The following is a 13,761-nucleotide window of genomic DNA, read 5'->3' on the forward strand; positions in this document are numbered from 1 at the left end:
AAAAGTGTCAAAAAAAAAAAAAAAGGACTGTAAATCTCTTTCTTTTAAAGTTATGTGTTAACAAATCTCTAGATTTTCAGAGGCCTTCCCTAAGTATCAAAAAAATAAATGTTAATTTGTTGTATTTTAAACACTGATCCCTAACTAGTGAACAAATAGAAATGTTGGGGTTGGTCAACATAGTGCCACAAAATGAGTTATCAGATCTGGCTAGGTCTGGAGTAGAGAAGAGCCAACATCAATAGTTGTTCGCCAAAATTGCAGCACAACAAATAAGCAGACAAAAATCTAGTTTACTGTCTGTGAAGATTATGTCTACTTATGTTTCTGGGCTTAATGACAAACACATCTTTACATAAATGCTGATGATGAGAAATGATAAAAAGCCTCTTGTAGTTTCTGACAGGTCTTCACTTTTTAATTCCAAGAGCATAAAAAGACTGTAAAGTAAAGTTCCACACAAGAACCTCTTTCCTTCAGCCAAAACAATGAAGACGAGATGTGGAAGATCTTGGAGTGACCTAGGCAGTCTCCAGACCTCAGGCCTGTAAAAAAGAAAGTTTTGAGTTTCCAGGCAGCAGCCAAGAAACCTAAAGGATTTAGAGAGATTTAGAGACATCTTTCCCCATCTTACAATGCTGTGATTGCAGCCATTCTCCAGCTTTCTGTGAATGGTACTCTTGGCCATTAATCAGTAGTCTTTGATCAATGGTCTTTGAAAAGTGTTTGTTGATCAATGGTCATGACAATTTGCATATTAATAATCAAGGAACTGACCTCACACCCATTGTTCATTTAGTGGCCTCGTTTCAGTCATTGTGTAAAGGTTCTGTTTATATGGTTGGACAAACCTGCAGTCAGCTGTGACTGAAGAAGTCACTTGAATGAGTGATGAAACGTTTCTCCCACTGAAAACGTTACGTCCAGATGAACAGAATCAACTTTTTCGGATTACTTTCTTGAAACCGTTGGTGTTGATTTTATTTTCACTTTGCTAAGTCTTTAAATAAGTGTCGATTGGATTCACTCTCCCAAACTTCCACAAATTATATTTGTGGTTCACAGCACCTCACAGCCTCCTGGACATTGAGCTCAGGGCAGTTGACCAATATAGGAAAACACACAGATACGTGTCCCTCCCACAGGGCACTGAGAGTTTTGCTCTGCACTGAAGTCAGCCAGTGTTCAGTCAGAGTTTGGTCATGTCTGGACTGTTGGGTGTTCGCCTGCTGCTGCTGTGGGGCTGCGCCTGCCTCTGGCTGAGCAGCTCAGCCTTGGGAGCTCTGGTCATCTCCAGGCACGATGAAGCCATACAGGTAACGTCAACCACTTTTGTGATATGAAACTGAAATAACTTTGTGGCATGATTTTTACAGCGCTGACCTCAAAAAAGTAGTCCTATGATTTTTTTTTTTTTTTTATCCCAAAACCCTTAAACACCAACTGTGTCTGAGTTTTTTGTAAGCTTTTTCTTACAACTTACTTCATGTAATCTCCGTAATATCCTGTGTGTGTATTTCAGGAAAGAAGAGGAGCTGCCAGATCACTGCAGGTACTTGGCAAACGATTCACACATAGTCTCTTTGTATTAGTGAAAACATCTCATTAGTTTTTAATCACTGCTACACATCAGTTTCTGATGCTGCGTCATAACAGCTCAACTTCAACATAACACAGATCACACTATTTTTAAAGACATATCTGCTGGTAAACCAATAACTACATAAATATGCAGTGGAAATTAAGAGCTTAGTGCAGCCTTATTATTTTTTAATGTGAATGTATCGCCCTTTTTTCTTACAGAAAAGAAGTACAAATGAAGCAATGGTAAGAAATGTATCCATTCATATTCCTGGTGATGATAATGGTGATGAGAGATAATAGTTTTAATTCAGATTAAAAAATCAGATTCATAGAGAGAAACCTATTTTTATCTTTGTACATTTTCTTCTGTCTCTCTGTCTCAGGTGGAGGTGCACAGTGTGACAGTGGACTGCACTGTGACCTCTCGTTTTGCCCACACTGTCATGACCTCCAAGGCGTTCAACAAAGCAAGCTCGTCACAGGAAATCTTTTTTGAAGTGGAGCTGCCCAAGACTGCTTTCATCACAAACTTCAGCATGTTAGTCTGTTTCCTCTCTTATCATTCTGACAGTTTTTATAGGCCAGTCCTTCATTTCACAACTGTGCTCCAAAGCTGAATTTGTCACTATCGTGGTGTCAATTTATGTGCTTTACATGCCTCATGTCTATCTCCATCTTTGTGCCTCACAGGGAAATTGAGGGTCAGGTGTATGTTGGAGAGGTGAAGGAGAAAGAGAAAGCTAAGAAACAGTACGAGAAGGCTGTTTCTTCTGGACAGACTGCTGGACTCGTCAAGTGAGTCGTCCAGATGAACCAGAAACACAGATCGTCTAAATTCACTGGAGCAGCTCTCAGATGTTTGTGTGCTGTTTTCTTGTTGTTGTTTTTCCCAGGGCTTCTGGAAGAAAGATGGAGAAGTTTTCAGTCTCTGTCAATATTGCAGCTGAAAGCAACGTGACCTTTGTCCTGACATATGAGGAGCTCCTTCAGAGGAAACTGGGCCGATATGAGCTTTTGACCAGAGTCAAACCCAAAACACTGGTTCAGGACTTTCAGGTGAATCCAGGTTTGATTAGATTTTCTACTTTTTTCTACTTAGGGTGTCCCAAAAAATGTATTCTTTGTATCTGTAGAGCTTTCAGTGGGAGAAACGTTTTGTCACTCATCAAAATGTATCTTTGCCCAATAACTGAAATTAGCCCACTGAATGAACAATGGGCTGTGAGGCCATTCACTGATCAATGATCAATGGTCTTTGATAAGTGGTTGCTGATCAATGGTCATGACAATTTGCATATTAATGATCAAGGAACTGACCTCACAGCCATTCAGTGGGCTAGTTTCAGTTATTGTGCAAAGGTACTGTTTATAAGGTTGGACAAACATGCAGTCAGCTGAGACTGAAGAACTGTCTTCAATGAGTGACAAAATGTTTCTTGCAGTGAAAACAGTTACATCCACACTAACAGAATCCACAAATCAACTTTTTGGGATTTCCTTACCTGGATGATTGAGCATGCATCAAGACATTTGAACCCTCATAGGGTGATTTCCTGATTTACATTAGAAATGATCTCCTGTCTCCATGTTTGCCTTTGTGGAAACAGATTGTGACAAACATCTATGAGCCTCAGGGCATTTCTTATGTTGACGCCCATGCAACCTTCCTCCCGAATGAGCTGCTCCCTCTGGTGGAGAAAACTGTCACAGACAGAAAGGTACCTTCATACAATTGATGATCATCTATAATAAACCTTCTGATTATTGCGCTACATTTTATTGCACGGTTGAATCTCAGTTGGGATCATAATTGTGTATGTATTATTCCCTTTTCAGGCGCATATCTCCTTCTCACCAACCATGGAGCAGCAGAGGAAGTGTCCAGGTTGTGATGGAACACTTATTGATGGAGATTTTATTGTCAGCTATGACGTGAAGCGAGAGAAGAACCTTGGGGACATACAGGTCAGTGAAAGCTTCAAGTGCTGAATAAGATCAAATTGAAAAAGTGATTTATTACACTGTTGTTTTAAACTTCATTACTTTTTGGAATCTGTCTCTTCTTCAGATTGTAAATGGATACTTTGTGCACTTCTTTGCTCCTGAATTACCCAAACTCCCAAAGAATGTGGTCTTTGTAATTGATATAAGTGGATCAATGAGTGGAAGAAAGATGGAGCAGGTAAGAAGTTGTTCTGACCCCTGATGTGCTTCTAATATGTCAAAGTTCACGTGGACACACGTCATTCTCTGACTCTTTGTAGACAAGAGAAGCTATGCTGGCCATTCTTGAACAAGTCCATGAAGACGACCACTTTGCCATCATCCTGTTTGATTCTGTTATTGAAACCTGGAAGGATTCACTTACCAAAGCAACAAAGGAAAACATAACTGAAGCCATGGATTACATCAGAAGAATGCGTAGCAGAGGAGGTAAGAAATACAAAAAAACAAGTAAACAAAACAAAAAAAACCAAACACCTAACAGCACAAAAACATTAATAGTTTATGCATTTTAAAACATGAATTGTTTTTTCCTTTTAGCAACCAATATTAATGATGCAGTGTTGACCGCTGTAAACATGCTGGTCAAAGACAGACAGATGGAGAGGCTACCAGAGAGAAGTGCAGATATGATCATATTACTGACTGATGGAATGCCAAATGAGGGTAAGTATGTAGAGTGCAAACATACCGTAGGCTAGATTATGTTTGTTCAGCATTCAACATTTAACATTACATTGCATTTAGCATTTTTTTCTTTATGTTTTGCATGCATGCATTTGTAGGAGAGAGCAACACTAGCAAGATCCAGGAGAATATGCGTACAGCTATTGGGGGAAACATGTCTCTGTACTGTCTTGGATTTGGAAATGATGTGGATTATGCCTTCCTGGATGTGATGAGCAGACAAAACAAAGGCCTGGCTCGCAGAATCTTTGAAGCTTCAGATGCTGCTGCTCAGCTCCAGGTGCGAGTTCCTCTTCCACACTAATCTGTGTAGCTCCCTTATTTAGAAACCTTTAGATAATAACTTCTTCCACAGTGTAACCTCGTATGCTTTATCCAAGCATACTTTCTGCTAAATCACCTGCAAATTATAATTATAATAAATGCAGCCTGTTTGTAGCTTTGAATTGGAGTCCCAGCTCCAGACCCTTGAAAATCCTGCAGCTAACCAGAGCCTTGTAGTCCATGTGGGCTTATCCATCGTTAACTGCCTCCGGTTTGTACAGAGTAGCCAATAAATCAGGCCAGCTTGGTAACAGTAAGCAGGAAGTTCATATTGTCCCATTCACCAACCCATAGTTTGAATTATTTTTCCTCCCGTGGCGAGGAAAATATTCTCATTATTGGCAACTGTTTTGAGATGCGTGAGACTAGAGACACCAGTGACCATTGTCTTCCAGTTAGAGTCAGGTGGACTGATCCAAATATTGATAATATCGATAACAACACTAACAGTGTTATCAGAGTGATATTTGAATTTGTTTCTTCATTAAAAGGTTGAGTGTGTTGCATCTGAAAACAAACAAATCTACGCAAACACCTCTCCTCTCCTGCGGCGCACTTTGCCCTACCCCCCCCCCTCCCTTTAGTTGTCCCATTCAGATAATATATACAGCCCACAACAGCCCACAACAACCCAGACAGTTTGAATTCATTTGAAAGCCTGACTCTTAGCCAACACAATGCAGAGCAGCTACCTAAACTCTCACAGAGGTTGATTATCTGATAGATTCTCACTGGATATGACTCTGAATACTCTGGCTCCTCTGCAGTGTTGGGCAAGTTACTTTCAAAAAGTAAATAGTTATAGTTACTAGTTACTTCTTCAAGAAGTAACTGAGTTAGTAACTGAGTTGCAGTATTATAGAAGTAACTAATTACTGGGAAAAGTAACTATTGTGTAACTTTAAAAAAAAATGTCTAACCCCCTCGGGGCGAGAGTATAATTGTTGTTATCTCTACAGTTCACCTTTAAAAACTATTTATCTTGCCTTGTTTGGTATCATTCTTTTCAGCACAAATTATTTGTGCCACTCCAAAAAATAATCATATCCACTATAAGAAGCAGGAGCACATCACAAGCCTGATACATCCATGCATGACAGCAGGAGATATATCACTCCTCCAGGAGACTACACTAAACACTAACTACACAACACACTAACTACACAATCCAGACACGCTAAACATCACAAATCTCTCACATCTCAAAGCTCTCTCTCTCTCTTTCGTTTTCTCACCGCCTTCACTCCTAAAACATCCCCCTCTGCCTAAAGAACCAAATGCCATGTGACCATACCAGTTGTTTTATTGGTCGACATGGTACATTTTTTCACCAATAGGTACGGGGTGGGGGGATCATAAGCAGAGAGTGCTTGCAAGCGCTGTCCTTAGACAGTAAACGTGATGATAGTATTCTGGAAAAAAACACCAGGTGTATTTTTTTTTATCATGACTTTTATGATTTTTTTTAATCCTGACTCTGGTTTTACTTGGCCTATCAACACAGTTTATATAGCATTATATAAGATGCTATATGGTATATAGAATCTTGTTTCTATGTGATCTTAAATTGGTCATGTGATTGGTTTACCATGAGTACTTTATTCTTCCCCAGCCAACCAGCAGCACTCGTGCGATTGTTAGCTCCCGGTAAGATGAGCTTCAGCCTTCTTCTGTGTGTTGAAAAATAGTAAGGTGTCTGCACTGCATTTTCTTCTTAGTAACAGTAACGGCATTGTAATGACAGAAATAGTAATTAGTTAGATTACTAATTGCTGAAAAAAGTAACACACACACACACACACACACACACACACACACACACACACACACAAACACAAACACACACACATATAAAACATATTAAGGATTATACATTAACATATCTTATTGTGAAAACTGATGATGGAAACGTACTGAAATTAACCAGATAAATATTTTTTATAGTGAGAGAGAGAGACTATGCAAATGGCTAACAAACAGTCATTATAATTCGTCATGCATTGAGAATAGCAGACAAATCAAATCAACATTACAGCTCTTCCAATTAATGGCTAATTAATATTGTGCTGAAAACAGTCCAAAAGAGTCAATAAACCACATCAGTGTCTACTGTCTGCCTACTGCTTACTATCATAGCCAAGTGGCTAAGAAAGGTAAACAGAAGTTTTCCCAACCCCTACTAATGAATGCTATCTTGTTTCAGGATACATGTCATAAATAATACCTGCTATTATCCAAAGACACATCTGCTTGCCTGTATCTTTTGCTCCTTTCTCTCTTCTTTTCTCTTTTTTTTTCTAAGCTGAGGACCTGATGGCTTTGAACTTTTCTTTTCCATCTTCGATCAGTAATTTTGCACTCCAGTATCAACATCCAACCCTACTACATAAACTAACAGACCTACCTATCTGGAGCACAGAATGGACAAACTGCCCGAAATGCGTTGACAGAGACATTCTGCGCTCCAGATGGATTAATTGCGTTAAAAAATTTTAATTGTGTTAATCGTGATGAGGGCGTTAACGTTGACAGCTCTTATTTGTTTGGTTTTTAATTTGGTTTTATTTTGCAAGCTGGTTTTAGATGCCGCATTAGCCAGCCAGAGTGTACCCTGCCATTCCACCCCTCTCCTCCCTGTGCAGGAGCAGGCACCTCATAAATGGAGGGCGCCCTTACTCCTCGCAAATAGGCATGTGCCTATGCAATCTCCAAAATGTGCTGGCATGATGTCGGGGCAGGATGGGTGCAAGCAACTTTTTTTTGCAGATGCCATGATGCCGTCGCAACCATGATACCGCCGTGGTCAACAGCCCAAGTCGCCCATATCAAAACCCGCCACTGACTGCTTGTCATGGCTACTGGACGGACTCACACTCAGACAGTTCTTTCTTTGAGAACAAAAGGAGATTATTTATTTACAACAGGGATCACCTCAGTGCTATATATATGTACAGTGAGTTGGGAGGGGGGGGGGGGGGGGGTCCAAGGCTCCAGAGAGAAAAGGGGGGGGGGGGGGGAATCCACACACACGCTTCCTCTTCCACACAGTCACCGCCACAGCTCCTCCGCACACACGCACTCCTCTTCAGCCGCACTCGCTCCAAAACTCCACACACGCCGCCACACCCGGGCAGGTCCCGTGATTTGGTCCAGAAGAGGGATATCTACACACAGAATTCAACGTTAGTTCCACAGCAAAATACATACAGGGGATTCTTTTGATAATGCCGAGAGCACGAACTCAGGAGGTTCAACGTTCCAGCAGTGAGCTGCTCTGTTGCCACTGCCTTAAATAGCAGCTGGGGAAATCAGCCAGATCAACAGCAGGTGGAGACAATCACACAGGTGCGTGGGCCAAGAGCGAGAGCCCGTAACGAGCTCCACCCAGGCAGAGAGGAGGAGGAGAGACAAAGAAAACAAAAACAAAAAAGAACAACAACAACAAAATCTGTAGCCAGCGTGAGCCAACCAGACAGACACAGGGACCGTGACACTGCTTCCCTGAAAATAGCCTCAAATCAGAAATACCTCACACCCTATTATAACTCACAAATGCATACCTTACTCAAGAGGAGAGGAACATGGTTTCTCACTAATTAGAAGTTCTTCACTGAGCCTGGAAAAAGAGTTTTTTGCTCTTAAAAGAAGCGATTAGAGTATGCTTTAGGTGTCAAATGTACTGCAGTGTAACCGTTTTAAATAAAGTCTATCTAATAGACTCTAATTTGTTCATGTAAATGGGGAATCCTCTTCACAAAGATTAGTTATGGAGTTCCGCAGGGTTCTGTGCTCGGACCATTTCTGTTTATATTATACATGGTTCCCTTAGGCAGTAAAACAAGAAGGCATAGCGTACATTTTCATTTCTATGTAGATGATACCCAGCTTTATCTATCAGTGAAGCCAGATAACACACACTAATTACTTCAGCTGCAGAAAAAAACCTAAAGCCATAGTTGTTCTTGACCAGGATATGTCCTTAAATGTGCATATTCAACAAATATGTAGGACTGTTTTCTTGCATCTTCGCAATATCTCTGAAATTACAAACATCCTGTTTCAGAATGATGTTGAAAAACTAGTTCATGCATTTCTAACTTCTAAAAAAACTCACTAAAAGCCTTCAGTTGATCCAAAATGGTGCAGTGAGAGTACTGACTAAAAGCCATATGTATTTCTTCCATACTGGCTTTTCTTTATTGGCTCCCTGTTACATCCCAAATCAAATTCAATCTTCATATACAAGGTGTTAAATACTCAGGTCCCACCTTCTCTTAAAGACCACCAAAACAAAGTAATGTAGCACCTGAACAGAGCACTTTGCTCTCTTACTTGTGGTTCCCAGGTTATTTAAAAGAAGAGTGGGAGGCAAACCCTTCAGTTTTCAGGGCCCTCTTCTGTGGGTTTGATTTCAGGAGCCAGACAGACATTGTCATGATTTCTTAGATTTTCATTTAAAGCACTGCAGTTATGCCATATTCCTATGAATTATATGCCGTCACTATTTCATGCTGAGTTTACGATAAAAAATTGGAACATGCAAATGTGATAACGTGTGTGTATTTATTTCAGGGTTTCTACGACGAAGTGGCCAGCCCTCTACTTTTAGAGGTGGACATGCACTATCCTGACAATGCAGTGGATTCTCTGACCACCAGCCACTTTAGCCACTTGTTTAATGGCACAGAGATTGTTGTGGCTGGTCATTTAATGGACAACGAGCTCGACAACTTCCTGGTGGAAGTGGTTGGACAGGGGGTGAGGAAAAAAAGAAAAACAAAAGAAATGGCAGAAACATTGAGATATTGAGTAGACATAGCCTATATTTATTTGTTTTACTCTGGTTTATATGGATTTTATCTTTTGTTTCTCCTGTAGCTCGAAGAAGACTTCAGAGTCCAGGATCAGGTGAGTGCCGCAGACTGGGATGTTTTTTACCCAGACGAGGAGTACATCTTTGGAGATTTTACCGAGCGGTTGTGGGCCTACCTCACTATCCAGCAGTTACTGGACAAGAGGTCAGTTTAAATCAGTTCAGTTCAGCTGCTAAGGCACGTTGTTCTCATAATAAATATGGTATGATATATAGTCTTTGATGACACTTTTTCTTTTACCAGGACGCTCACTTTAATCATTTGATGTTCTTTTAAAGATTTCCCTGTAGTAATACATATATTTTCCTTCTGGCAGCAAGAGCGGTACACCAGATGAGAAAGCCAACATAACAGCCAAGGCCCTGGATATGTCCCTGCAGTACAGCTTTGTCACCCCTCTCACATCCATGGTTGTTACCAAGCCCGAAACCGAAGACTCAACAAGCAGCCCTCTTATTGCTGACAAGCTGACTGAAGGTACCTGGAGAAAACAGAGTTTAAAAATGTAAAACACTGGACTGGCTTTTCTTAAAGAGACAAAAACTATATTAACTGATGAATCGGAGGTGTGTGTGTGTGTGTGTGTGTGTGTGTGTGTGTGTGACTTTGAAATGGCTGCAGTCAAGCTTTACCACAAAAGCAAAGCATGGCTGCAGCTCATTCATAAAGAGAACTGGTGACTGAGTTTACATTTTCCACATATTATTCCTCTTTAGTGAAGTATACCAGCAGAAGCTGGAGCTCCAGTTTAAAACTGTTATCTGTCTGTTTTTTCTCACAGAGCAAAGACAGCAGGCTGAAAAAATGAGTAAGTGCTTCTTTTTTTTTTGATAAATCACAAAAAAGATTTATGGGACAAAGTCAATTTGTTGTATTCATGTTAATTTGGATTTTATTCTCCCTGTTCAAAGCATATAATTATATACCTGCGCAGTCGTATCCACAGCATTACCAGCCAGCACCCGCATATTTTGGTAAGTACATCATATACAGTTCAGATAGGATAGATTGTGCTCCAGCTATGACGTCTGACTTTGCTGATATTTACAGATCTGCATTAAGAGGCACAGTTAATTCGATAAAATGCCATGGCATCTTTCACAAACATAGGAGGACTTGGTGATTGCTTCACTTTAAATTTGGTGCCACTTTAAATTATTGCTAATTATTATTTCAAGTCATGCTGCACTAACTGGTCCAAAGATGTGTGGAAATGCTCTTCATTTCTCTCAGATAATGAATAATTTTGGCTTCATCTAAATTTTAGCTTTGTTGGCATGTTTTCAACAGTATGCCAGAAAGATGCCATTTCTTTGAATGTAAGGACATGTTTAGACTCTGGTTAAAAATGGATAGATGCAGATGAAACATTAAGGAGAGCAATCTTTTTGGCTCTGAGTAAGGAAAGGCTCACTTGTAGTCCTTTCTTAATATGCTGCTTTTGAATTCTTTTTTATTCTAATGGGGACAGTTTACAAAATGAACCCCATGTTTATAAATTAGTCAGGAAATAGATCACTGAAACCGTGTGCCATTTCCCAAAGATATTGATAATTTTTTTTTTTTTGAAACCCTGACAAGCCTCCCCCTGCTGGCCATAAGAATGACAGCAGATAGACATCTCCATATTTGCTTCTCTTTTTGGATCCAGAAACTATCTCCATCTTTAATATAGAGCCTGTGATGGACAGATTTTTTTTTGAAAACAGTATCAGTGTTTCAAAACAAGCCATGAGATGGACTTCTCATGGGTGGAACGTCATGAACGTCATGTTGCTTGTGTGTTTTTCTGCAATAAGTATTTATTCCTGTCACACTATTCTGGGGCCCCTGCAGTGGATGGAGATCCTCACTTCATGATAGAGCTACCAGACCGAGGTGATGCTTTGTGTTTCAACATCAACGACAAACCAGGAACCATTTTCAACCTGGTCAGAGACTCAAATTCAGGTCAGCCCCGTGTACACAGCTGTCCTAAGACTTAGGAAATGCAGTCTTAGTGTCGTCCTTGTTTTTCTTCATGTATAATTTTATAGCTCCAAAACTTGTACTGATATTTTTTCCTCAGTTCATACATGACTTATGCAATATGTGCCAGAAAGTCCAGACATCATGTGACTGACTGGATCCCACTGTCTCCAGGTATTTTGGTGAATGGTGAGATTATTGGAGACAAGAAAACTCCCCCTGATGGGAAAATAAACACCTATTTTTGGCATTTTGGCATTGTCCACCGGACCCTTGGGGTCAGGCTAGAGGTGAGCACTGAGGACATCTCGCTGTTCCAGGACGGCAAATGGGTCAAACTGCTTTGGTCTGACGCGGCCTCCATTAAAGGATCCAAGTGAGTGATTACATTGTTAAAGTCACAGCAAAAAAAAGGTCTAGGTAGTTTCTCCATCATCCAGGGAATCTTACGAGTATGCCACATGACAGGTGAGGCAAGGTCTCACAGTGGTTTCTCTCAAAAGGTCTGGTGGTAATGATCCACTGCTTTTTTCACACTTTGGCTCATGTGATTTTGTGCATGATTAATCATGAACCAACGATCACCTCCTAAGGCACAACCCTCACTGTGATTTAAATACCTGGGACTCTCCACCTTTTGGTTTTTGAATCAAAGACGTTTCTTAGATGTGAGATGAAACGTTTCCATGAAACTTAAAGAAGTCAGGCTGCCTTCTTTTCAAGCTCTTATGATTGATTTTTATTCTTTCTCCTACAGTGTGGATCTTCTTGTGACCAAGGATCGCAGCCTAACAGTAACACTAAGAGATTCAGTTAAGTTTGTGATTTTGCTTCACAAAGTGTGGAAGAAGCACCCATACCACCGGGACTACTTGGGTTTCTACACCCTGGACAGTCACCTCCTGTCCCCTGGTGTTCATGGCCTGCTAGGTACAACGTGACACATTTCTTCTCTAAATTTGTGGTTTATCACTGATATTTTCTAAGATGTTTCCATGTTCTATGTTTATGCAATTATTAATAAATAATATTTAACAATAATATAGGACCACTAATCTCTTGTATCAGTAAAACAAATACAGCAAAACTCAAAATATTTAGGTATAATTTACAATTACCAGTGTTGGAAAGGGTCCAAATTCAAATATTTTTATAATTTAAATGGTTTACCATCCTCCAGGTCAGTTCTATCATGGGATTAACTATGAGGTGGCACACTTGCATCCAGGAAAAGTCCCAGAGAAACCAGATGCCACCATGTATGTGAAAGGACAGGAGCTCAATGTAACCAGGTACACTAAAGACTTCAGTCTGGAAGTGTTTGCATGCAAAATGAATTTTAAATGTGTTGTTGCTGTGTTTGTGCTCTCGCAGTGTGAATCTTCTAAATGAAACATCTCTCTCTGTCAACAGAGGCTGGCAGAGGGATTTCAGGAACGATGTGAAGAACGGGGAAAATGTTCCGTGCTGGTTCATTCACAATAATGGGACTGGCCTCATTGATGGACATGTGACAGACTACATTGTTTCCGGCCTTTTTAAATCTGTTTAAGAAGAGGCCACACAGCCGTACCAGCTGCTGAAATCATCAAAATGCAATTCTTTTAAATAAATATTCAAATCCGCAGGCACTTACAGCACCAATAACCAGCAACCAACACAAGACAGCTTTCATTCATAGTTCTGCATACATAATAATCTCAACAGTGTCAAGTACTTGGAGACTGTCTCAGTGTTTCCTTGTATTTAAATATGTGCAAAACAGTCATTAAAGATGTGTTCAAGATTGGTCAATATGTGTCCCTTTTTCGTGGTTTCAAACACTGTTCGTGTTTCCTCCTATTTACTGGAAAATGTATTTAACTTAGACACATTCAAAACAGGGCTGGGCAATTAATTTTCCCAACAGGGTACATGAGAAACTGGGACTGTTGTTGAGAGCCGCACCAATAAGATGAAATCAGTTCTCTTTATAACTGTAATCTCAGCTACTGGTAAAAGTGGGAGCTATAACTGGGCAATGAAAATGTGAAACAGGCATCGTAAACATGCCAACATTTTATTACTATCTAATCAATATTTCCCAAAACAATGCTGACGCATGATGTTAAAAACTAAAATGTAAAAATCTTGTGTGTTTTGGGCTTGAACGAGCACATTACAGTCAGGCGAGAGTCAGTGAGAGAAGATGTGCGTCTGGATTTGATTTTTTATTTAATCACTGAGGATATTTGTTCACACACACTGCCCTCCACAATGTTTGGAACCTTTGTCAGTGAATACAAAGGTTTAGCTTGGTGTTTGTAGAGTTGACTTTTTA

The 13,761-nt window shown here is 40.1% G+C and overlaps 1 protein-coding gene across 1 annotated transcript; it reads left to right on the forward strand.

Annotated features, from left to right (window-relative positions):
* Positions 1 to 1,099: 1,099 nt before the first annotated feature.
* LOC146518995 (inter-alpha-trypsin inhibitor heavy chain H3-like) lies at positions 1,100 to 13,235 on the forward strand. Its single transcript, XM_085158931.1, has 22 exons — positions 1,100 to 1,316; positions 1,523 to 1,552; positions 1,804 to 1,827; positions 1,968 to 2,122; positions 2,275 to 2,379; positions 2,478 to 2,640; positions 3,192 to 3,302; positions 3,421 to 3,549; positions 3,653 to 3,766; positions 3,849 to 4,017; positions 4,129 to 4,254; positions 4,374 to 4,555; positions 9,172 to 9,357; positions 9,478 to 9,617; positions 9,790 to 9,950; positions 10,255 to 10,281; positions 10,385 to 10,447; positions 11,310 to 11,423; positions 11,616 to 11,817; positions 12,199 to 12,371; positions 12,622 to 12,733; positions 12,855 to 13,235. Exons 1-22 carry the CDS (start codon positions 1,203 to 1,205, stop codon positions 12,991 to 12,993), a joined length of 2,739 nt encoding a protein of 912 aa, XP_085015057.1. The 5' UTR covers positions 1,100 to 1,202; the 3' UTR covers positions 12,994 to 13,235.
* Positions 13,236 to 13,761: the final 526 nt, after the last annotated feature.

The sequence above is a fragment of the Neolamprologus multifasciatus genome, chromosome 5, assembly GCF_963576455.1.
Source record: "Neolamprologus multifasciatus chromosome 5, fNeoMul1.2, whole genome shotgun sequence".
In the NCBI taxonomy this organism is placed as follows: domain Eukaryota; kingdom Metazoa; phylum Chordata; class Actinopteri; order Cichliformes; family Cichlidae; genus Neolamprologus; species Neolamprologus multifasciatus.